This window comes from Megalobrama amblycephala, linkage group LG24 (assembly GCF_018812025.1).
Source record: "Megalobrama amblycephala isolate DHTTF-2021 linkage group LG24, ASM1881202v1, whole genome shotgun sequence".
Lineage (NCBI taxonomy): Eukaryota > Metazoa > Chordata > Actinopteri > Cypriniformes > Xenocyprididae > Megalobrama > Megalobrama amblycephala.
Window position 1 is genome coordinate 6552798 of NC_063067.1, and position 23111 is coordinate 6575908.

Consider the following 23111-nt stretch of genomic DNA (forward strand, 5'->3'; position numbering starts at 1 on the left):
GGATTTCTGGATGGTTGGTGAATGGCCACCACGTTCCAACAACACTGACGTCAGCAAGGAGCTGGCGGGTGATGATTTGGGCTGGAATACTGGGAAGTGAGATGGAGGGTATTAAAATGACTTTGGCAAGATATGTGGAGTTCATAATTCATTTTCAGCTATGGTATAAAAAGGAGGATAGTGCATAGTACAACACACTATTGTACAATGCACTATGCACTATCCCATGCTGCAAAAAAACACCAGAGCAATAAAACTGTTTGAAAATGTATTTCTACACCCACTGTAAATGTTTCTCTTTGTGAGGTTTGGAGTCTCTAAAATGCATCTTTACGCACAACTGCCAGCCTGCATGGAGAGCTTCTTGAGACTCCAGAGACACCAGCAGCTTCAAATACCTGTTTGCTGCTCAACACTGGCTTTTTTATAGCTGCCCTTTTAATACAATACATTTTTTTTGACAGGAACTTTCATTAATAAGCCTTTATCTGACCGAGTTCTGCTGTGCTCTAAATCACTCACAAATCTTATGATAATTTGATAATCTCCATTCAGTTTCACACAATATTAGTTGTTTTCATGCCTTTTGCACAACATTGCACCATTTCATGCTTTTCATCTTCCGAAAGATCTTTCTTCCTCCCCATATTGCATGAGAACTGTGACTTGCTTAATAATGTGGAACAACCTCTAAGTAGGGTTTCCATAGACCTGGCAAATTATTTTGTCTGAGATTGATACCAGTTATCTAAAAAGACATGGATAAATAAACAAACAAACATTTTCTTAGAAAAACTAAAATCTGAATGTTTATTGTACTGAAATCTTACTGATATGTCAATTGCATAATAATTTTGTAAAGTGACACCTTCAGGATATTGGGTCATCAGATCCCGAAGTGATTTCTTCAGCTTCATCAGGTCAGAGCGTGGTTCTGAAGGTATTGATTGATGGATGGGTCATATTATATATAGAAAGAAAAATCTGGTTACTATTTAATGTACAGTAAACTATAACATGCAGTACAACAGCATAAGGGCAATTCTGAAATAATAGTGGGCTGGTCTGGGAATTCTCTCTTCGAAAAGGTAACTAGAAGAGTTGATTCACAAACTATCTTCACAGACTATGTAAACTGTCTAGTGAACTGTGGATAAAAGTATCAGGTGTATTAAAATTATCTTTTACTCACGTGTATCGGATGATGCTGGTGCTCCTCTTGCCGCCATTGCACTGTACGACAGGTTATGTGTCATTTTTTAACGAGTCTGTGACCAATCTTCGTAATTATGAACGCGAAATTCCGTTAATGTAAAGTAATAAAGTCACTGACCCGTTTGATAACACATCTGTAGCGAAACAGTCGGTAAAAATACAACCAAAATATAACAGCCTACTTTGAACGAAGTTAAACACCGCCTCTGGCATTTAAACGAATCGAAACTAGTACACGATTCATTTGGACATGAATCGTTTACTGAACCGATTCTTTTTAACTTAATTGAATCTGTTTAAATGATTCGTTTATTCTTTTTAATCATTTTAATAATGTAGCGGTTTACCACCATTTGTAAGTGGATTTCTCGGTTTGTTGATATCGCTGCTTACAAAAAGCACAATGCGCGGCATGTTTTGTTGGATATGGTAAAATCATGCTATTCTTTGAAGTATAGGCCTGGCACCTATCACACATTAATGTTAACCCCCTTTGTACACCAGTTGTAAAAATGTATTAGTCAACTGTGAAATTTGAGTTGTATTGCCGTTTTGCGGTCCTGGCCGTGTACGATTCCGTCTGATTCGCGGTTCAATCGATTCATTGCAAAGAACCGATCCCAAAAAAATGATTCGCGAGCCAAACATTATGCTTTCGTTTTCGCATTCGTTTCAAGAAAAAAACGCACTATTGGCTTCCTCACTTTCAGACAGACAACGCCTTTTATCGACACGGAAACTTATGACAAAATTAATCTAAAACGACACTATAAGAATTCAATTTAGCTATTCATTTACATGATGTAAGTGAGAAGCAGTTTACACCAGGAGTTCTCTGGACGATCATCAAAACCAAGCTCGCTTCTCATTAACTTTTTTTCCTACAAATATTTTGGGATAAGTAGGCTACTTTCACGTCTGCTTAAACATAACATACTTGCTATCAACAAGTTGTTGCATGAGGTTGCATCAGATGATGTTTGATAAATATAACTGAATGATTACTATATTGATCAAGCATGTATTTATTACATGTGTTCCAAGGTATTTTAAGGAATACCAAGGTACCGCCAAACATAAAATCCACCAAATGTGTAAATAAGGTATTGCTTGTGGTTGTGTCGTTCATTTGTGCTTCACCTTTGTCCCTGTTTTTCTATCCTTTACACACATCTTGCGTCATGTCATTAATGAGGAACAATATTTTTTTCTGATTAGATCTCAATCTGACCCCAAAAGATAGATAATTTTAATTTGAATATTTGATTATTCCAGTATCCCCTTACTCTTCAATTATTCACTCACTAGGTCGCAAACTTGCCAGTCTGATTTTAGCCAGAGTTACAGAATCCCAATGATTTTTTTGCCACCAGTTTGCCTTAAATAACAAGGCGAAAACAAAAGAGCTGTAAATCTTTAATATCCAAATACTCTGGAATTGTGTTAATGTGCCCCAAAGGTAATATTAACACAGCTGAGTGGGTTAACAGCATGCCAAACTCTCCGTCTGTCTCCTCCCTCTTCCGCTTTTGCTTTTATAAAGCCCACAGTTGTCCGCTGCTCTTGTGTTTGTCCTGAATTTGTGTATCTGTTCACATCTTGTGTATTTGTCCCCGAACTCTGTCATCATGTGGACGACTCTCATGAAGTTAGACCTGGCATCTGTAGGTCTGGCTCTGTTTCTGGGCTTGATCTTTCTGGTTCTGTTCGAGATCATCAGGATTAATTCCTATAGAAGTCAAACTCCTCCTGGTCCCAGACCTTTGCCTTTTGTGGGATCGTTATCACAATTTTTGAAGAACCCAATGGAGTTTGTAAGATCAGTGAGTCTTTTCAGTTTTCATGGTATGGGCAGCTTATCATTTAACAGTGTTTAATTTACAACATAGGAGTTCAGAAACATTTTCTAAATGTAAATGCACTTGTGAATCTTTCCGAATAGATGCCTCAGTATGGAGAAATGTCCACTATGTAGGCTATCTTGGGAGGAAGCCAGCGATAATCCTCAACACAATCCAGGTCACGAAGGAAGCCCTGGTTCAGGAAGCTTTTTCTGGAAGACCGGGTCTGCCTCTTATAGAATGGATAACAAACGGACTTGGTCAGTAACACGGTATTATGATGATTGAAATATGGATTTTATACTTTTCTATACTTTAGAGTCACTCATAATAATAAAGGTTTTCACATCGATGTCATAGAAGAACCATTTTGGGTTCTCTAAGAATCTCAGTGTATTATGGAAGCTTGTTTCCACCACTGAATGAAAAACTAAAAAAATGTCACACAATTATGATTTTTTTCCCCACAATTGCGAGTTTACATCTCACAACTTCTGACTTTTCTCTCAGAATTGCGTGATTTAAACTCGTGTTATATGTGTTATAGTCAGAATTGCGAGATATAAAGTCAGAATTGCATGATATGAAGTAAGAATTGCGTGATTTAAACTCGTGTTATATGCGTGTTAGTCAGAATTGCGAAATATACAGTCAAACCAAAATTTATTCAGACCTGAACATTTCATTCATTAATACAGTTTATTCACTATAGTTTAAAAATGGTAATAAAATAGGACAAGAACTCAGAGTTAAACTGTGCCAGAAAAAAAAAAAAAATCTTAATTATGTCAGATAACACATGGTCAGGAGGTAAGTGTCTGAAAAATTTTTGGTTCCAAATGTTTAACAATTTTACTAGTAGTTTTAAAAGTTTTGGGTAGGCTATAATATGTCACACTTTATTTTGCTATCCTCACTTACATAAATGAACTATAGTGTCCTGCACCCACTAGTAAAAATATATCAAAAATATAAAAAAATGTCTGAATAATTTTTGGTTTGACTGTAAACTCACAGTTACGTGTTCTAAAGTCAGAATTGCGAGATATAAAGTCGCAATTGCGAGTTATAGTCAGAATTGCGTGATATAAACTTACATTTGCGTGTTCTAAAGTCAGAATTGCCTGATATAAAGTCGCAATTGCGAGTTATAGTCAGAATTGCGTGATATAAACTTACATTTGAGTGTTCTAAAGTCAGAATTGCCTGATATAAAGTCGCAATTGCGAGTTATAGTCAGAATTGCGTGATAAAAACTTACATTTGAGTGTTCTAAAGTCAGAATTGCCTGATATAAAGTCGCAATTGCGAGTTATAGTCAGAATTGCGTGATATAAACTTACATTTGAGTGTTCTAAAGTCAGAATTGCCTGATATAAAGTCGCAATTGCAAGTTATAGTCAGAATTGCGTGATATAAACTTACATTTGAGTGTTCTAAAGTCAGAATTGCGTGATATAAAGTAGCAATTGCGAGTTATAAAGTCAGAATCGCGTTGTATAAACTCGCATTTATGTGTTATAAAGTCAAAATTGTGTGACTTAGGCCTGGTTTCACAGACAGGGCTTAGCCTAAGCCAGGATTTGGCCTTAGTTCTATTAGGATATTTAAGTAGCTTTTATAATTGTACACTAGAAAAAAAAACATAACTTTTGTGCATCTTGAGACAAAACAATGGCACTGACAAGATATTTTCTTTCAGTTAAAACAGCTCAAACATGCATTTTAGTCTAGGACTAGTTTAAGCCTTGTCTGTGAAACCAGGGGGAAAAGTCTTAATTCCGAGTTATAAAGTCAGACTTGCAAGATATAGCTCAAACTTATAGAGATGTAAACACAATTGTGAGGGGAAAAAAAGTCTGTGAGAACTGTGAGATAAAAAGTCCCAATTATCTTTCAAATTGTTTAATTCCATGACGGAAACAAGCTTCCATACACATTCGAAAAATCTTTTGGCACTATATAGAATCTTTTTTCAATAAAAAGGTTCAATAGATGTTAAAGAATCTTCATAGATTTACATTTACATTTACATTTATTCATTTGGCAGACGCTTTTATCCAAAGCGACTTACAAGTGAGGAATACAACAAGCGAGTCGTCATGACGAGGCAAATAGACAAGAAGTGCTCATAATACAAGTTATAGGCAGTGCTCAGATTATCCTAAACTACAATAGAGAGGGATTAGAGGAAGTGAAAGGATAGGAGTAAGAAGTTTTTTTTTTGTTTTGTTTTGTTTTGTTTTTTTTTTAAGATGAGGTTAAGTGCTCACGAAAGAGATGGGTTTTCAGCTGTCTTTTGAATATTGCCAGGGATTCCGCATTCCGGATGGAGGCAGGAAGATCGTTCCACCAGCAAGGAACAGTGAACGAGAACGTTCTGGAAAGTGATTTTGTGCCTCTCTGTGATGGTACCACAAGCCTTCGCTCCTTTAATGAGCGCAGGTTTCTGGTAGGAGTGTAGACTCTTAAGAGTGAGTGGAAGTAGGAGGGTGCTGAGCCTGTGGCAGATCTGTAAGCAAGCGTCAACGCCTTGAATTTGATACGAGCAGCAAGTGGTAGCCAGTGAAGAGAGATGAAGAGAGGCGTGACGTGGGCTCTTTTGGGCTCGTTGAAGACGAGACGTGCTGCAGCGTTCTGAATCATTTGTAGAGGCTTGATTGTGCATGATGGCAGTCCAGCCAGAAGAGCATTGCAGTAATCAAGCCTAGAAATGACCAGGGCCTGGACCAGAAGTTGTGTTGCATGTTCTGTTAGAAAGGGCCTGATTTTCCTGATGCCAGTAAGAACCTTTAATTTTAATGGTGTACGGTCAATCTCGGGTGTCTTTGCTTCAAAAATGTGTAGAATGTGTCAGATTTGAGATTTGAACGCTCATTCTCTCTTTCTCAGGTGTAATAATGGTCACGTTTGGCCACTCCTGGAGGCAGCAGAGGCGGTTTGCACACTCAGGAATTTTGGCCTGGGGAAGAAATCAGTAGAAGATCGGGTGTTAGAGGAAAGCCGCTATCTGATTTCTGAAATGCTTAAAGAAGAAGGTATTGAAATGTTCATCCTCTGTTAGAACTCATTCCATGTCTCTGGCTGCAAACTAGCTCATCTGTGTCAAACAGCACCTAAACGACTCTTTCTTAAACATGTGACATTGACATTTTTGTATTTAAAGGTTGAGAGGGATGCATATTTAGAGACTTTCACAAATATTTTGTTTCCTCGATACGCTTAAATCGTGTGCGCAATTTGCTATTTCGTTCCTTCAATACGCTAAATCGTGTGCAAGATTAGCTATTGCATTCCCTCGATTCACTAAATCATGCATGCAATTTGCTATTTCGTTCCCTCGATTCGTTAAATCGTGCATGCAATTTGCTATTTCGTTCCCTCGATTAACTAAATCGTGCATGCAATTTGCTATTTCGTTCCCTCGATTCGCTAAATTGTGCATGCAATTTGCTATTTCGTTCCCTTGATTCGCTAAATCATGCACGCAGTTTGCTATTTCGTTCCCTCGATACACTAAATTGTGTGCAAGATTAGCTATTGCATTCCCTCGATATGTTAAATCGTGCATGCAATTTGCTATTTTGTTTCCTCGATACGCTAAATCGTGCTTGCAATTTGCTATTTCGTTCCCTCGATTTGCTAAATCGTGTGCAAGATTAGCTATTGCATTCCCTCGATTCGCTAAATCATGCACGCAATTTGCTATTTTGTTCCCTCGATACGCTAAATCATGTGCAAGATTAGCTATTGCATTCCCTCGATTCGTTAAATCGTGTGCAAGATTAGCTATTGCATTCCCTTGATACATTAAATCGTGCGCGCAATTTGCTATTTTGTTCCCTCGATACGCTAAATTGTGCGCTCAATTTGCTATTCCGTTCCCTCGATTCATTAAATCGTGTGCAAGATTAGCTATTGCATTCCCTCGATTCGTTAAATTGTGTGCAAGATTAGCTATTGCATTCCCTTGATACATTAAATCGTGCGCAATTTGCTATTTGTTCCCTCTATATGCTAAATCGTGCACGCGATTTTCTTTTTCGTTCCCTCGATTCGCTAAATCGTGTGCAAGATTAGCTATTGCATTCCCTCGATTTGCTAAATCGTGCACGCAATTTGCTATTTCGTTCCCTCGATTTGCTAAATTGTGTGCAAGATTAGCTATTGCATTCCCTCGATATGTTAAATCGTGTGCAAGATTAGCTATTTCGTTCCCTCGATTCACTAAATCGTGCATGCAATTTGCTATTTCGTTCCCTCGATATGCTAAATCGTGTGCGCAATTTGCTATTTCGTTCCCTTGATACGCTAAATCGTGTGCAAGATTAGCTATTTCGTTCCCTCGATTCACTAAATCGTGCATGCAATTTGCTATTTCGTTCCCTTGATACGCTAAATCGTGTGCAAGATTAGCTATTTCGTTCCCTCGATTCACTAAATCGTGCATGCAATTTGCTATTTCGTTCCCTCAATTTGCTAAATCGTGTGCAAGATTAGCTATTGCATTCCCTCGATTTGCTAAATCGTGCACGCAATTTGCTATTTCGTTCCCTCGATTCGCTAAATCGTGTGCGCAGTTTGCTATTTCGTTCCCTCGATACGTTAAATCGTGTGCAAGATTAGCTATTTCGTTCCCTCGATTCACTAAATCGTGCATGCAATTTGCTTCATTATTGCTTTTCGTTATAAAAGTGGGAATGTTAATTTTGTTGTCACAGTATTTATAAAATGTAAAAATTATAATGATTGTAAATTTAGTTTTTCTAATATGTCATCAAAATGCAATGACTAGATGAAATGTCAGGGTAATATTTCCACAAAATGCACAGATAGGACAGATAATGAGACGCTGAATTTTTCACTGATGTAACCAAGGCTTTGTGGGTCAGGAAAATATTAACCAGTAGTATCATAACCTAAAGCACTTTCATCCAGTCAAATCTAAACTGATAAAATCACAATTTCTACACTATTTGCAACAGTATATTTTTGTCTTCAGAGATTTCTATGTATATTAGCTATGATTTGATGAATCAGTGACATAAGTTTGGTGTCTGTTTGTTGAGAGCAGATGGTATTTGTGAGCTCAGGTAAGTCTCACAGGTGTATCGGGTGCACGGGTGACTCCACATCTGTTAGACTGAGCACTGGAAACTAGCTTCACTGGACTCAGAGTAAAAACCTGTAACGCTTTGAAATCACAGTCTAATGAAACCTTTGATTTCCAAGCATTTCCTTGTATTCAAGGCACATTTTATGGCATAATGATGTATATTACTTACAAACAGATCAAGCTATTACTAGTTTAAATAAAGAAGGTGGCAATGAAAGCTTCATTATGGTTGAGTGACAGAGCTAAATAAACAACATAAGAACTCATAATCGTTAAACTCTATTACAGAGACATTTGTTCATGGTTCTCCCTCTCTCTCTCCATCTCAGATCCTAATTTCCCATCTCAGTTTGGGGGTGTGAGTCCGGGCTCTCGATCCTGGGAGCACGGCGGTGCTGCTCCGTATTCCCTGTCTCCATCCTTCATGCCCTACCGTCTGCCAGCCCTACCTGCAGCAGCCCAACAAACCCTTCATCTCACAAGGTACCAGTTCTCTTCTGTTTGTGGGACATGTTGAAGATAAAACATTCAAATATTTATGCATATTATCTGTATTTTATGTCCAAAGTAACCATGGAATTTTCCACTACTGTCGTGTTTCATGAATCTTGTTTTGTTTTGGTTAATGTTGGTTTGTTTTATTTTGTTTGTTATTCTGATTAAAGAATAAAAAATAATGTTCATGAATAAATCATATATAATAAATACTGCAATATTCCAATAAAAAAAAGAGAATTGTCCATTTTGATATCATGGTGACTTTAATATTGGCAAAAGTTAGCTTCATTCTCTTTATGTAGAATAGTATTTATTTAACTTATTTGTGATTATGACCTGGACATGTTTTCATGACATTGCTGTTCTTGTGATTTGGTGTATACAACAGATGTTTTCCATAGACATGAAGTTAACTCTGAATATTCCTCAGGAAAAGTGTCTGCTTGTAACCACCCATTTCTGCCCCTCTTGCAGGTTCTGTGGTGGCAAATCAACATTACCCGCTTATTCAACACGGCCGGCATGGCAATCTCAACTACATTCAGCAGAAGAAATGAAGAAAAGACACTTTACTTTGTAAACCAATGCCCAAGGTCCTTATAGAAAAAAGACTAACTTTGCATCATTTGGTCATTTGGAAACTTTTTAAAATGGAATTTTATCGTTTTTGTACAGTTTTTATGTTTTATTTTCCTTTTATTTCTCTGTGTGTATCATCACATTGATTTGTGATACAAAATGTCAAATATTTTAATACCCCTAGTTTTGGAGGGGTCCAAAAAAGTGTTTTTATTTTATGTGTAAAATAAGGATTTAAAATGTATTCACTTTATTTTTATTAGCCGTATTCCTATTTTGCTTGCATAAGGACAAAGGCTTTAGATAGGAAAAACAAACATAACAACCCAATAAGACAATTATGTAGTGCCAAAATCTTCCCTATAGCAAACCAAAAAAAAAACAGACAAAAAAAGAGCAGAAAAAAAATCAAGAAAAGACCAAAAAAATAAATAAAGAAAAAGCAAACCAACATTCTGCTGTGTTTCCTTTTATTTTATATTGATTCAAAATGGGGTATTTCATGACTGTGCATGACAATCTGAAATGAAAACTCATGCTTTACCTTTGCTATATTTTTGTGTTACCTTTACACTCCCTTCCAGGCCTCTTGCCTAATCTCAATAACAAAGACGAGATTAGTGTGTAGACTTGTCCGTTCCCATTAGCATGCAGTAGAGAGCTTTGAGCTAGTCAGTAATTTACTAAACTTGCCTGGCTTTACAGTGAATGAACTTCACTTGGATCGAGCTAGTATGCTTATAAAGGGAAAATAAGTGTTTTGCAGAAGTATAATCTTGTCTTGAATGTTTAGATTGAACCTTGAGGCATTAGTGGTAATAACTAGTTAACTATTACACAAGCATGCACTGGCATGTCAAACTTACTGTCCCAATGTCTCCTCCCTCTTTGGCTCTGTTTATAAAGCCCACAGTCCTGTGTTTGTCCTGAAAGGACCCTGTCATCATGTGGACGACTCTCATGAAGTTAGACCTGGCCTCTGTAGGTCTGGCTCTGTTTCTTGGCTTGATCTTTCTGGTTCTGTTCGAGATCTTTAGGATTCATTCCTATAGAAGTCAAACTCCTCCTGGTCCCAAACCTCTGCCTTTTGTGGGTACCATACCACAATTTTTGAAGAACCCAATGGAGTTCCTGAGATCAGTGAGTCTTTGCTTTGAGCTTGTTGTTTTTGTGTCTTATGTTCTCCTTGTGCTATGTTGACTTCTATCACAAGTGAGATGATGTCTAAACCACTTTAGTTGTGTTGAAGTGCTGTGAAATCTTCTCTGAGTAGATGCCTCAGTATGGAGAGATGACCACTTTGTATCTCGGGAGGAAGCCAGCCATAATCCTCAACACAATCCAGGTCACGAAGGAAGCCCTGGTCCAAAATGGTTCATCTTTTTCAGGAAGGCCGCCTATACCACTTTTAAAATGGGTTACTAATGGATATGGTCAGTAATGCATTGTACTGAAAATTAATTTGAAAATGTTGGTGTTGTAGGATACTAGCGGGGCTTGACATTAACACCTGCCAACCCACCAAATGCGGGTATATTTTAGCAGTGGCATGTAACACAGTCACTCCTACTAGCCACTTTGGTGGGTTGAATTTTATATATAATACATTTTTCATTTGTAGTCTTTTAAAAAGGCATCTGAAATAATAGTAGTTTTGTCAAAAATATTGATATTTTGATACAGAAATATCTAAAACGCTTCACAGAATATACCACTATAACAGCTGCTCTTTCTCTCTCTCTCTCTCATCTCTCTGACAGCGAGTTGACACAAACCCGCCTCCCCTCACTCACTCGTTTCATTTGCTCCTGATGAATATTGTTGGTGTTACAGGGCTTGAATTTCAGTTTCAGCGTGTACTGCGCATTATTTTACTATTTCCAGCAGATTTTGTGCTTACACCCAAAGTGCGCACACATAAAGCCGCCTCTCAGTACTAAATTGAGTTCTTTTTCGCTTCGTTATTGCGCCTAAAGGGACCTATAATGGCCCTTTTACAAGATGTAATATAAGTCTCTGGTGTCTCCAGAATGTGTCTGTGAAGTTTCAGCTTAAAATACCCCACAGATCATTTATTATAGCTTGTTAAATTTGCCCCTATTTGGGTGTGAACAAAAACACGCTGTTTTTGTGTGTGTCACTTTAAATGCAAATGAGCTGCTGCTCTTGGCTGCTTTCTAAAAGAGGGCGGAGCTTTAACAGATCGTGCTTTGGTTGCTCAACAACAACAAAGCTGGAGAATCTCACGCAGCCAAAATGAGGATTGTCAGTAACGGTGTTCAGCCTTACATTGTTCAAACCGGAGTCGACACTGATGGAGAGACTCAGGAAGAAGTTACAACTTTTAGAATGAAACTGGACGTTTCTGAATGGTTAGTGGATAAATTTATGTAGTTGCTGTGGAGTTGATTCAACTCATCCACTAGCATGTGCCGTCATGTTCATCTTTTGTGCAAATCCAGTGTTGAATTGACCCTCGTTTGTGAAGCAGTCCGCCGTAAAATGACGGAATGGCAACAACACTCTACTACAGGGGTGTCCAAACTTGGTCCTGGAGGGCCACTGCCCTGCAGAGTTTAGCTCCAACCCTAATTAAACACACCTGAACCAGATAATCAAGGTCTAACAAAGCATACTAGAAAGTGTCTGCAGGTGTTTTGGAGCTGGTTGGAACTAAACTCTGCAGGACTGCGGCCCTCCAGGACCGAATTTGGACACCCCTGCTCTACTACAACAACTCTTCCTCTTCTCTAAAGCAGCCCAACATGGCCTCACCCCCTTTGTTGCGTGTTCTCGGGGGCGGGGTTTTATGTAAATTTTGGTCTTGGTCTGGTTCTGGGCCTCAAGCAGTCTAGTGCCAGTCTGGACATGGGACTCTACCAGCCAATGAGGCCAAGGTCGCCTTGGTAGACTCTCTTGGTCAAGATGTTTAGGGCTGGTAGACCTATGCATCTGGTTATCTGTCTTTCTTTGTTCAACTGGTCTATGCATTTCCTCATAACTCTGAAGGTCTGGTCTCTTTCCATCAGGTATAATAGCGGTCACGTTTGGTCATGTTGGAGGCAGCAGAGACGGTTTGCTCTGCACACGCTCAGGAACTTTGGCCTTGGAAAGAAGTCTGTGGAGGAACGCGTGACAGAGGAAAGCAGTTACCTGCTTTCTGAAATGCTCAAATCAGAAGGTTATTGAGGGTTTTAGTCTGTGACTGTTTTCAATGTTTAGAGGTCATGTCCCACCTTGTCCTTGTTGAATCTGAGTTCTAAACAAACTTTAAACATGCTATATGTGCTTAGTCAAAACAAGTGCGCTGTGGCGGTAACAAGCCTTAGTGCCAGATTTACTAAACAGGGCAAATTAGCATGAGTGCAATTCCAAAAAAGCGCCGATGGGAGTGGAAATTTCTGCTCGTGATCTACTGACGACACGCAAATTAAAGAACCTAGACACAACCGGATCATTTCAGTATTGACCTACACAATCCACGAAGAGCAGCACAAATTAGCGTCATGCTTTTTTGAGCGTTAAATAATACCAGAGATATCAGAAAATTGACTAGCGCAAACCTTAGTAAATCACCTTGCATGATTCATTTAAATACTTTCCACCCATAAATTTAGCGTCTGAAACTCCTACAAATAATTATGCAATAAGGTCAGCCACAAAAATTCAGCTCTAATTTTTCACTGGTGTTTTTAGTAAATCCTGACAGTAGTTATTTAATGCCAAAAGAGGGTTTGCGCTGGCATTAGCAGTTAGTAATTCTGGCCCTTAGTATTCAGGTTAGCTTCAAATGCCATTAAACCAGATGTGTTATTCAACAAGCTAGCTATTATTTCAAATAGAGAAGATTCCTTTTAAACTATTAATACGTTCTTTGCCAAAAACTAACATGTGGTTTTCTTTGTTACAGGCAAGCCTTTTGACCCCCAACATGCAATATACAATGCTGTTTCCAACATTATCTGTTCCATCGTGTTTGGGGATCGGTTCGACTATGATAACAAGAGCTTTGCATACCTTTTGGAAATCCTGAAGGAGAGCGTCGATCATCTAGGGTCACTTGTTGGGCAGGTATGAACAAGTTTTAAAAATGTTTTTAGCTTAGTACTATCCTAGTATCCAACTGGATCTCGCTCTACTGTCTCAATCATAGACTGTAAAAAAGATGGACCTCTTCACTTCCTTCAACTGTAGAAAAATGAAGCCAAAATATCCAAGTAACGGTTGTCGATTATGTTGTTCGGAGCCCGAGTCTGCACAGTAGCGATACTGAGGTGGAGCCGTGGCACTGAGGTCCCGCCCACACTCCCACTCTTGCAGACTCAATTGCTACCACAGCTGTCAATCATGACGTCATACCCTGTTTCTATAACATCAAATGACTAACAAAAAACAAACTTATCGAGAAAACATACACTTGAACATAGGTCTGCGTGATGAGAACTACCTAAAATGACAGAAACCATCTTTGGGAAAAAAATTTATTTGAAATGTAATTGGATTTTTTAGTTTGACTCATGTCCCATTTGATAACATGGAGAGGGCGGGGTTTATGACCTATACTGCAGCCAGCCACCAGGTTTGAAATGCCAGGTTTTGAAACGAATTTGAAATGCTTTGGCTTTACTTTTCAGGACTTGTGCAGCACACTTGATTCCCATAGGCTGTCGACACATTGCATTGTTACTCTTTAGCAAAAACTTACCAAACTTTACCAGCGGTCGCTCATGATGCATCAAAACCTCAGCTTTTTGAAAGTTATATGTCATCCTGGAATATGGCCATATGCACCTCTTGATGGAAATAACATCACAACATTTTTTTTTCCATCAAGGTGTGCATCAATTTTTGGTCAAAATCTTGTATTGACAATGCAAGAGTCCAGCACTCTGTAAAGTCTCCTCCAGCACATCCCAAAGACATTCAATGAATTTAAGATCTGGACTTTCACACTTTGAGCCTGATGAATCATCCTGGAATATGGCCATGATGTGTCTTCCTACATGGTTATTTAAGAAATGAAAAGCTACACATACCATAAATTAGGGTTAACTGTTCCCAAACATATAACATGGTAGAAGCATAATAATCACAGCAATACTGAAGTATTTACCTAATTTAATTGAAAAAGTGACTTTTTTTGGCCAGGCAGTGCATTTCCAGCTAAATTCTGAAGTGTGCATCCAGTGGACACTTTACTATCCCATAAGGCTACAGTAGAGTGTTTTTTTTTTAATGATCACGAAGCAATTACTCAAAAGAAGTACCTACTCTGAGAGTATGCAATTTAAGACGCAGGAAATATCTTCAGAATTAGAAGAAATTTCTAGGCAGGTGTTTTGGAGCAGGTTGAAACTAAACTTCTGCTGTTAATGCCGCATAGTTATTTGTAGCCTTTTTCTTTTCCAGGTGTTTAACTTGCTTCCCATCATCAAATATCTCCCAGGACCACACCAGAAAATCTATCAGAATGGCGAAGAGTTGAAGGCTTTCTTCAGGGAAGCAATCAAAGCACACCGAGAAACTCTGGATCCAGACAGTCCTCGAGACTACATTGATGCCTACCTGCTGGAGATTGAGAAAGTAAGATCGTCATGGTCAGCCACTCTAGAAACTGTATAATCCACTCTTTGATGGTAATTACTACTTGGAAAGGTGGCAGTGATTTTGCCAAGTGAAACATGTTAATGGATGAACATCTTTTGTTACTAAAAACCCATAAAATTTGAAGGTTCTTCAAGCCCCAGTTCAGTTTCTAACCCTGATAGGAATTTTGTTCCAGCACTAACAATATTCGGTAACACTTTACTTGAAGGGGTGTGAATAAGACTGACATGACACCTTCATAATCTTGACATGACACGTGTCATGAATATGAAGGAGGTTTTATGCATGTTTATGACAACTGTCATTAAGTGTCATTCGCTCAATTATGTCATTTTTAATGCAAAGATGACATTGTTTGAGATGTCTTTGTTATGACAACTTGACATAAACCAACATATCATAACCTGTCAGTGTCTTTGTCATGACAACTTGACATTAGCAAAACATCATAACCTGTCACAAACATAACATAGCAGATTAATTATCAAACTTAAACTACTTAGCTTTATGGGTTAACATTACATTACATTATTTTGGTAACATTTCAGTATAGGGAACACATATATAAACGATTAACTATGACTTTTCCCTCAATAAACTCTTAATTTACTGCTTATTATAGTTAATTGTTAGGTTTAGGTATTGGGTAGGATTAAAAATGTAGAATAAGGTCATGCAGAATAAGGCATTAATATGTGCTTTATAAGTACTAATAAATAGCCAATATTTTAGCCATATGAATGCTAATAGTAATAAGCAACTAGTTAAAAGACCCTAAAATAAAGTGTTACCATTATTTTATAACAGTGTCATCTTTTTTACGAAATTTGAAATTGTCAATTATCTGACCTTCTGTTGGAGGAAACTTAAAAAAACAAACAAACAAACAAAAAAACTAAATGAAAAATAGTCATGACACTGTTATAAAATTATTTGTCAGAGTATTGTCACTTAATGACATTTTAATGACAAGTTCAATTTGTACCACTGTACTTGAGCTCAAGATACATATTCATGACACTATTATAATGGCCTCATGACAGCCAATGTCAAAACCAACCACATGACAGTTTAATGTAATGTTAACCCATAAAGCTAAATAATGTCAAGTTGTCATGACAAAGACACTGACAGGTTATGATGTATTGGTTTATGTCAAGTTGTCATAACTCGGACATCTCAAACAATGTCATCTTTGCATTAAAAATGACATAATTGAGCGAATGACACTTAATGACAGTTGTCATAAACATTCATAAAACCTCCTTCATATTCATGACACGTGTCATGTCATGATTATGAAGGTGTCATGTCAGTCTTATGCACACACCTTCAAGTAAAGTGTTACCCAATATTCTACAAGGTTAAATCACAGTAGGCTGCTAGGTAACTAAATGTGCATGGATAAATTGAAATGCTTTCTGTTTCCTTGGAGCAGCAAAAGTCCAACGAGGACTCTACGTTTCATGAGGAGAACATGGTTATGTCAGTAGCTGATTTGTTCATGGCTGGAACTGACACCACATCAACCACCATCAGATGGGGGCTCATCTACTTGACACAAAACCCAGATGTACAAGGTACTTGGGCTCAAAGGAACCTATAATGCTCCTTTTATAAGATGTAATATAAGTCTCTGGTGTCCCCAGAATGTATCTATGAAGTTTTTAGCTCAAAATACCCCACAGATCATTTATTATAGCTTGTCAAATTTGCCCCTATTTGGGTGTGAGCAAAAACACAACATTTTTGTGTGTGTCCCTTTAAATGCAAATGAGCTGCTGCTCCCGCCCCCTTTCCAGAAGAGGGCGGAGCTTTAACAGCTCAACAACAACAAAGCTGGAGAATCTCACGCAGCCAAAATGAGGATTGTCAGTAACGGTGTTCAGACTTACATTGTTCAAACCGGAGTCTGGTGTAAAATGACGGCATGACAACAACACTCTACTACAACAACTCTTTCTCTTCTCTAAAGCAGCCCAACATGGTCTCACCCCCTTTGTTGTGTGTTCTTGGGGGCAGGGTTTATGTAAAGTTTGTAAAATTTCTTCGAGGGGAAGGTCTATGGGCAGATAAATGTGTGGGTTTTTTCAGATCTTTTGATCTCACTCAATTTACATATGAACGTGACCGAAGACGAGAGAAAAACATACGGAGAGCATCAGCTTTCGTTTCTGCTTTGACAGCCACAAGACCAGCCGAATGCTGTGAGTGTGTGTTAGACATCAGGAATGGTGAGAGAACATTGTGCTTGGTACATTTTTCGTCTTCAAAATTTAAATCCCGTCTAGCTAGTGCGCTTCCCAAAATGTTTTCACATTAGGTCAGTAGGCAGAGAGTAGCTGGTCTTTTGTGGCTGTTTGAACACATTCGACCACATGAGCGTCTACACTATGAAAGCAATCCGGTCGTATGCATTTTTTACAACCTCTGGAAGTGGTCAAAAGTGGACAAGTTCAAAATGTTTTAGAGCTCATTTACACCTGTATTTAGCATCGTCCACTTGTGATACCAGGTGTAAACAGGGTTTTTAAAGCACCACTGTGTTTCAACTCTTCAGGAAATCAACCTTCCAGTGGCTTACTTGTGGTATTTAAACACTGAGAAACGTACACACATGAACTTAAATTTCGTTACAGAGCGATGTCATGAGGAGATTGTTCGGGTACTGGGTTACGATCACATGCCCAGCATGGATGACCGTGACAAACTACCGTACACCAACGCCACTGTTCATGAGTTTCAGCGCTTTGGCAACATTGTACCCACTAACCTGATGCATGAAACAACTCAGCCCACAAAACTACGAGGATACGACATTCCCAAGGTAATGAAATGGAGCCTGGATGTGTTTTACTTGACTGAAACTTGTTCCACTAACAAACATCGTCTTTCTAGAGGCACCGAAATACTGACCAACTTAACAGCAATTTTAACTGATAAGGAGCCACTGGAAGTTTCCAGACACTTTTAACCCAGAGAATTTCTTAGACGATAACGGACATTTCTTCAAACCAGAGTCTTTCCTCCCTTTCTCCTTGGGTGAGTCACCTGCGACTGCAACATCAGTAGACCAAGAGCGAACGCAGCTAGGTTGAAACAGATTGTGTTTTATCTCCATTTATCAGGTCCGAGGGTGTGTCCCGGTGAGACCCTGGCGAAGATGGAGCTCTTCCTCTTCATCACTTCTCTCTTGCAGCGGATTCGTTTCTCCTGGCCTCCTGGTGTGCAGAAGCCAGACATGAATGGGATTGTCAGTTTGGTCCGCTCTCCTGAACCATACGACATCATCTGCCACAGCAGAGGCTAATAAAATTGATTATCAGTAACCTTTCTGACAATAGAGGAATAGTTCACCCAAAAATGAAAATTATCCCATGATTTACTCACCCTCAAGCCAATCCTTGGTGTATATGACTGACTATCTTTCAGACGAACACAATCGGGTTATATTAAAAAATATCCTTGTTCTTCCAAGCTTTTATAATGGTAGTGAATATTGGGCATGTTTTGAAGCCCAAATAAATGCATCCATCCATAATAAATATAATCCATACGGCTCGAGAGAGTTAATAAAGGCCTTCTGAAGTGAAGCGATGGGTTTTTGCAAGAAAAATATCCATATTTAAAACTTTATAAACTAAAATAACTAGCTTCCAGCAGAAGTCGACTTGTCACAAGAGTAAACCTCTGACGTGATGTATGACGCAGGATGTAGGAGTATCGTAAGCTTAGACGCCTCTCGCGGTTCAAACAAATAGGACTGTTCAACAAACTCAAGATCTTCTTTCTTATATCGAAATCCTCCAACATTTCTCCTTAAAATTTCTCATTTTAGACTTCTAGTTCGTGACCAGTGTTTTGTTTTGCTCTATCCTCTGTGCTTCTGCATTTGTCTAATACATCATGAGGTTACTCAATTCTTCAGAGGTTACTCTTCCGCTGTAAGTCGATTTGCATAGGCCGTCTGCTGGAAGCTAGTTAATTATAGTTTATAAAGTTTTAAAGGGGACCTATTATACCCCGTTCACAAGATGTAATAAGTCTCTGGTGTCTCCAGAATGTGTCTGTGAAGTTTCAGCTCAAAATACCCCACAGACTGGGCCGCATTAATGCACGGGCTTACCTGGGCTTAAGCCCAGGGCCCCGGGCTGAGGGAGGGCCCCGGTGATGCCGGAAAAATATAACCGCATTTTATAATATGATGACTATCCCTATTTGGTGTGTGCGCGTGAAGTTCATTACGACGCGCCGCGTCTAGCAGCAAGCAACTAAGGCTGCGTTCCACTCCAGTTTTAGACACGCACTCGCAAACTTCCCTACACACTTCCCCTCAGGGGAATCCCTGCCGCCATTTTGAAGTGCGTTCCACTTCGTGAAGTGGACGAGGGAAGTTTACATGGACAGACCCTCGCTCCCTCGATTTTAACCGAGGGAGCGAGTCTACTTCACATGTACACTTCAGGCAGCTCCATAACCCACAATGCAACACGATTATGACGTCACCGCATATCGCGTTTAATTTACCCTACCACAAACAATTCTATGATATATTAATTATTTTTTTAAACATTTAAAACACACATATATACATATAGAATGCTGTATTAAACAATTTTGTAAGAGGAAAAAATAAATAATAAATCAGCTCCATTGCGGATTCCAAGTGATCAAGGGCTTAGGACGTTCCAGTTCAGCCCATTGCAAAGGTTCCGCCAGAAGTGAGCACTCGTGCAACGTAAGCAATGACGTACATCCGAGTCAACGAGACCGAGGGAAGTTAGCGAGGGAAGGGCATTTAAAAACCGAACTGGAACGCAGCCTAACTATCAGTATCTGGACAACGCGGACAGACCCAGTGGCGCTGCTTGTGTGCGTAGCCTACACAACGCGTTTTTGCTTTGAAAAACGCGAGACGCGGGCAGAGGAATGGGGGAAACCGCAAGGTCTCGAGACGCTTTTTAAAACTTTTTTTTTTTAACTTGGCTGAACTGATTCATGGCTTTAGAACGCCATGTCATGCATCAAGACGCGAGCGCAACGGTTCTGCACGTCCTTCTAGCGCATGTTTACATAGAAAACAAAGAAAATAGCGCAGAAAGCGCGTTCTGTGTGAACAGCCCCAAAGAAGACAACGTGTTCGAATTTTAAAGACGTGGCGCGGCGCTACGCTTCTCGACCGATGTGCGACCCTTCACTCACTGAACCCTGCAGTCGTCAGTAGTCCAATAAAAACACAAATCATGCAAAAATACAGTTTCTGAAAACGTTCAATGAGGTAAAATGTTGAAATGTTGAAATTAACAATGAACAATACTTTTATTAACCTTACAGATGGAATCTTATTATAAAGTCTTACCATTTCATATAAATCCATGAAAACATAAATCCATAAAACAGTCATGCTTAAAGATGACCATCTTTAAATAGCCTATCTACACAAAGGCCATAGCATTGACATTAGACACATATTGTAGCCTATGTACATTATTTGCTTCCATTTTAGAACACTGATTATTATTTAAATAAGTATTTGTATTGTATTACAGTGATGATAAAAGATAACTGAAATCGAATGCATTTCTGATTTGTTTATATATGTCTGCTGCATGTTTGCTTTCTCATGACACTTGTTTTAATTATGCAACTTTGCTGCATAACGAATCGATAAAAGCGACCAGCTGGATATAAACTAATGCACTAATGGTACTAATGGTAACAATCATTACATTAAACATTTGGTCGAACTTGCGTGTTTTTGTCACATTGTTTTAAAAATCAAAGTGCAGGATAAAAAAGTAATTTTTGCCTTAAAGAATTAATTGATTCTGAACTGCCGAAATGAGTCTTCAGCAATTCCAGTCTCACTTTCTATTACAAACCTACATAACAATGTAAAAATTTGCGTAATGGCAGCCGGTTGCTCGCGAACAACATCTATTTTGACCCGCCTTCAAAAAGCTGAGACTGGAAGACTGAGACTTCAAAAAGCTGAGACTGGAAGAATTTGGTTTGTGTTGTTGACATGTTGACGTGACATCTTTACGGTGTGAAAGCAAATCCACTTTGCATGCACTTCCAAAAGACAAAGACTCGCGCTGGAATTGAAATGGCAAAACTGGCGCCTTTGTTACTGTTCGAATCTGCGTCTCCTTTCAGAGGCCGCGTCCTCCGGAGCTCGCATTTGAAGGCTGCATACATCATTAAGGATGTCTTTTTTAAGAAAATTAACCATAATGAAATTGCTTATTCCTCGTGAGGTGCAAAATGCTGTTTTTTGTTTCTTTCAACGGTTGTTTTTCTTAAATGAGCTGGTCTCAATGACGTATACAGCCTTCAAATGCGACCTCTGGAGGATGCAGCCTTCGAAATGAGTAGCCTGTACAAATAGTTCAGACAATGTGCCAATATGTAGTTCATGCAGTGATATTTATATTTTATAACAGACCTATAGGTTCGGATGTTTTGGTAATGGCATTTATTCATGCAAAATAAAAGGCTGATAACTTTCACTTTGTGATTAAGAAGATTGAGTGAATGTAGGCAGGGGTTAAATTGGGATTTGTTATGTGGGGGGGGGGGGGCTCTGTGGTTTCAGGCTTTGGAGGGATGCATGTGTATGCAAAGACTACAAAATCGTATCATTTGACAAACTGTAAAATATAACAAGTTGAGAGAGCCCTCTGCTATGAACAATAAAATGCTAATCAAAATCATTCTATAGATACATGGTATTGTGAAAGCTACATCTGATGACAATAAAATATTTCTGTAGGCCTGTGCCTTCCCTGTGTCAGTATCAAATATAAGAGTGATGCTACCATTAAAGGACAGAATATAAATACAAAATACAGCGCTCGACATTAAGCCTGGTTTTGTGCTTGTCCTTTGGACAACTAAATTGGTCATTTACTTGTCAGAGTAAAAAAAAGTAGCTTGTCTGGAAAAAATTAAAAAAAAATATTATTATTCAAATCTTTTATCTTTTATTTCATATTCTTACATTTGATAAATTAAAATAGTAAGACACTATAGGGCTGTTACCAAATTAAATAATTTACACTGAAAAAGTACAACTGCGTTCAATTTATGAATGGGCGATTGAATCTTCACTCAACCGATTCGTTCAAAACGCTGAATCATTCAAACGGCTGAGCGCAGCTGCGAGATGGGCTGTTTCTGCTTTGTTTGGAACTATTTTCGCTGCTACAATTGAACAAAAACAGGCATATTGCATCTAAAACGTAAGTGATTGATATTAACTACTTGTTTATTGAACTGTTGTATGAAATTAGTGTCAATTTCAATCGAGGTGATATTCAGGAATTCAGCACTTTCGGTCGTGTTATGCTTAACTTTATCATATGTCGTAAATAGCAAGCTAAACCCCATTGAATTTTTAATGCAACATTATAACTGAGTTTCTTTGTGTGAACAGAGCTCATTTGTTTTGAATTCTCCTCAAGAGGTTACGTGATCCTCAACAGCGCAATATCACCGCCAGTACATCCACTATCAGTCGCCACTTAAGCTAGATTAATCATTCTCGCGTTTTGGTTGTTATTGACATTTTAATCAAGCTACTTATCTGGTCAGGCAAGTAAAATTCTCTTTCACTTCAAAAATCCGAGCCCTCGTAAGCCTATGTGCCGGCGCTCAGCCCCGGACGGCCCGGCCCAATTTAACCCCTGAATATAGGTAATAGTGCTGGTAGATGAAGGGCCCCCTCAAGAGGTAAAGCCCAGGGGCCTCTTGTAGTCTTAATGCGGCCCTGCCCACAGATCATTTATTATAGCTTGTCAAATTTGCCCCTATTTGGGTGTGAAAAAAACACACCGTTTTTGTGTGTGTCCCTGTAAATGCAAATGAGCTGCTACTCCCGCCCCCTTTCCAGAAGAGGGCGGAGCTTTAACAGCTCAACAACAACAAAGCTGGAGAATCTCACGCAGCCAAAATGAGGATTGTCAGTAATGGTGTTCAGCCTTACATTTGTTGCATGTTCTCGGGGGCGGGGTTTATGTAAATTTTAGGGTTAGTGATGTCACCAACCCAGGAAGAAGCTTGTTGTAGTCCCTACAAACCATTTGCTGTAGTCCTTAAAAAGCAATTTCTGTAAAAGAAAATCTCTCTCTTTGCATTGAACTTTGAGCGTCGTAACTTTGCAGATGTAGTTTATGATCAAACAGCAACATTACACACTAACTAAAGTTAAAAAAGTGAAATCATAATCAACCACCCCTTTAAATATGGATATT

The 23111-nt window shown here is 38.7% G+C and overlaps 1 protein-coding gene and 1 pseudogene across 1 annotated transcript; both read left to right on the forward strand.

The window, feature by feature from the left end:
- Positions 1 to 1725: 1725 nt before the first annotated feature.
- LOC125260709 lies at positions 1726 to 9227 on the forward strand (annotated as a pseudogene).
- A 663-nt stretch (positions 9228 to 9890) lies between these two features.
- Positions 9891 to 18249, forward strand: LOC125260638 (cytochrome P450 2C23-like). Its single transcript, XM_048179111.1, is given in 10 exon segments — positions 9891 to 10389; positions 10523 to 10682; positions 12279 to 12302; positions 12305 to 12430; positions 13160 to 13320; positions 14659 to 14832; positions 16295 to 16436; positions 17496 to 17803; positions 17805 to 17898; positions 17985 to 18249. Coding segments are annotated over 10 exon segments (1566 nt in total). The 5' UTR covers positions 9891 to 10194; the 3' UTR covers positions 18167 to 18249.
- The last annotated feature ends 4862 nt before the right edge of the window (positions 18250 to 23111 follow it).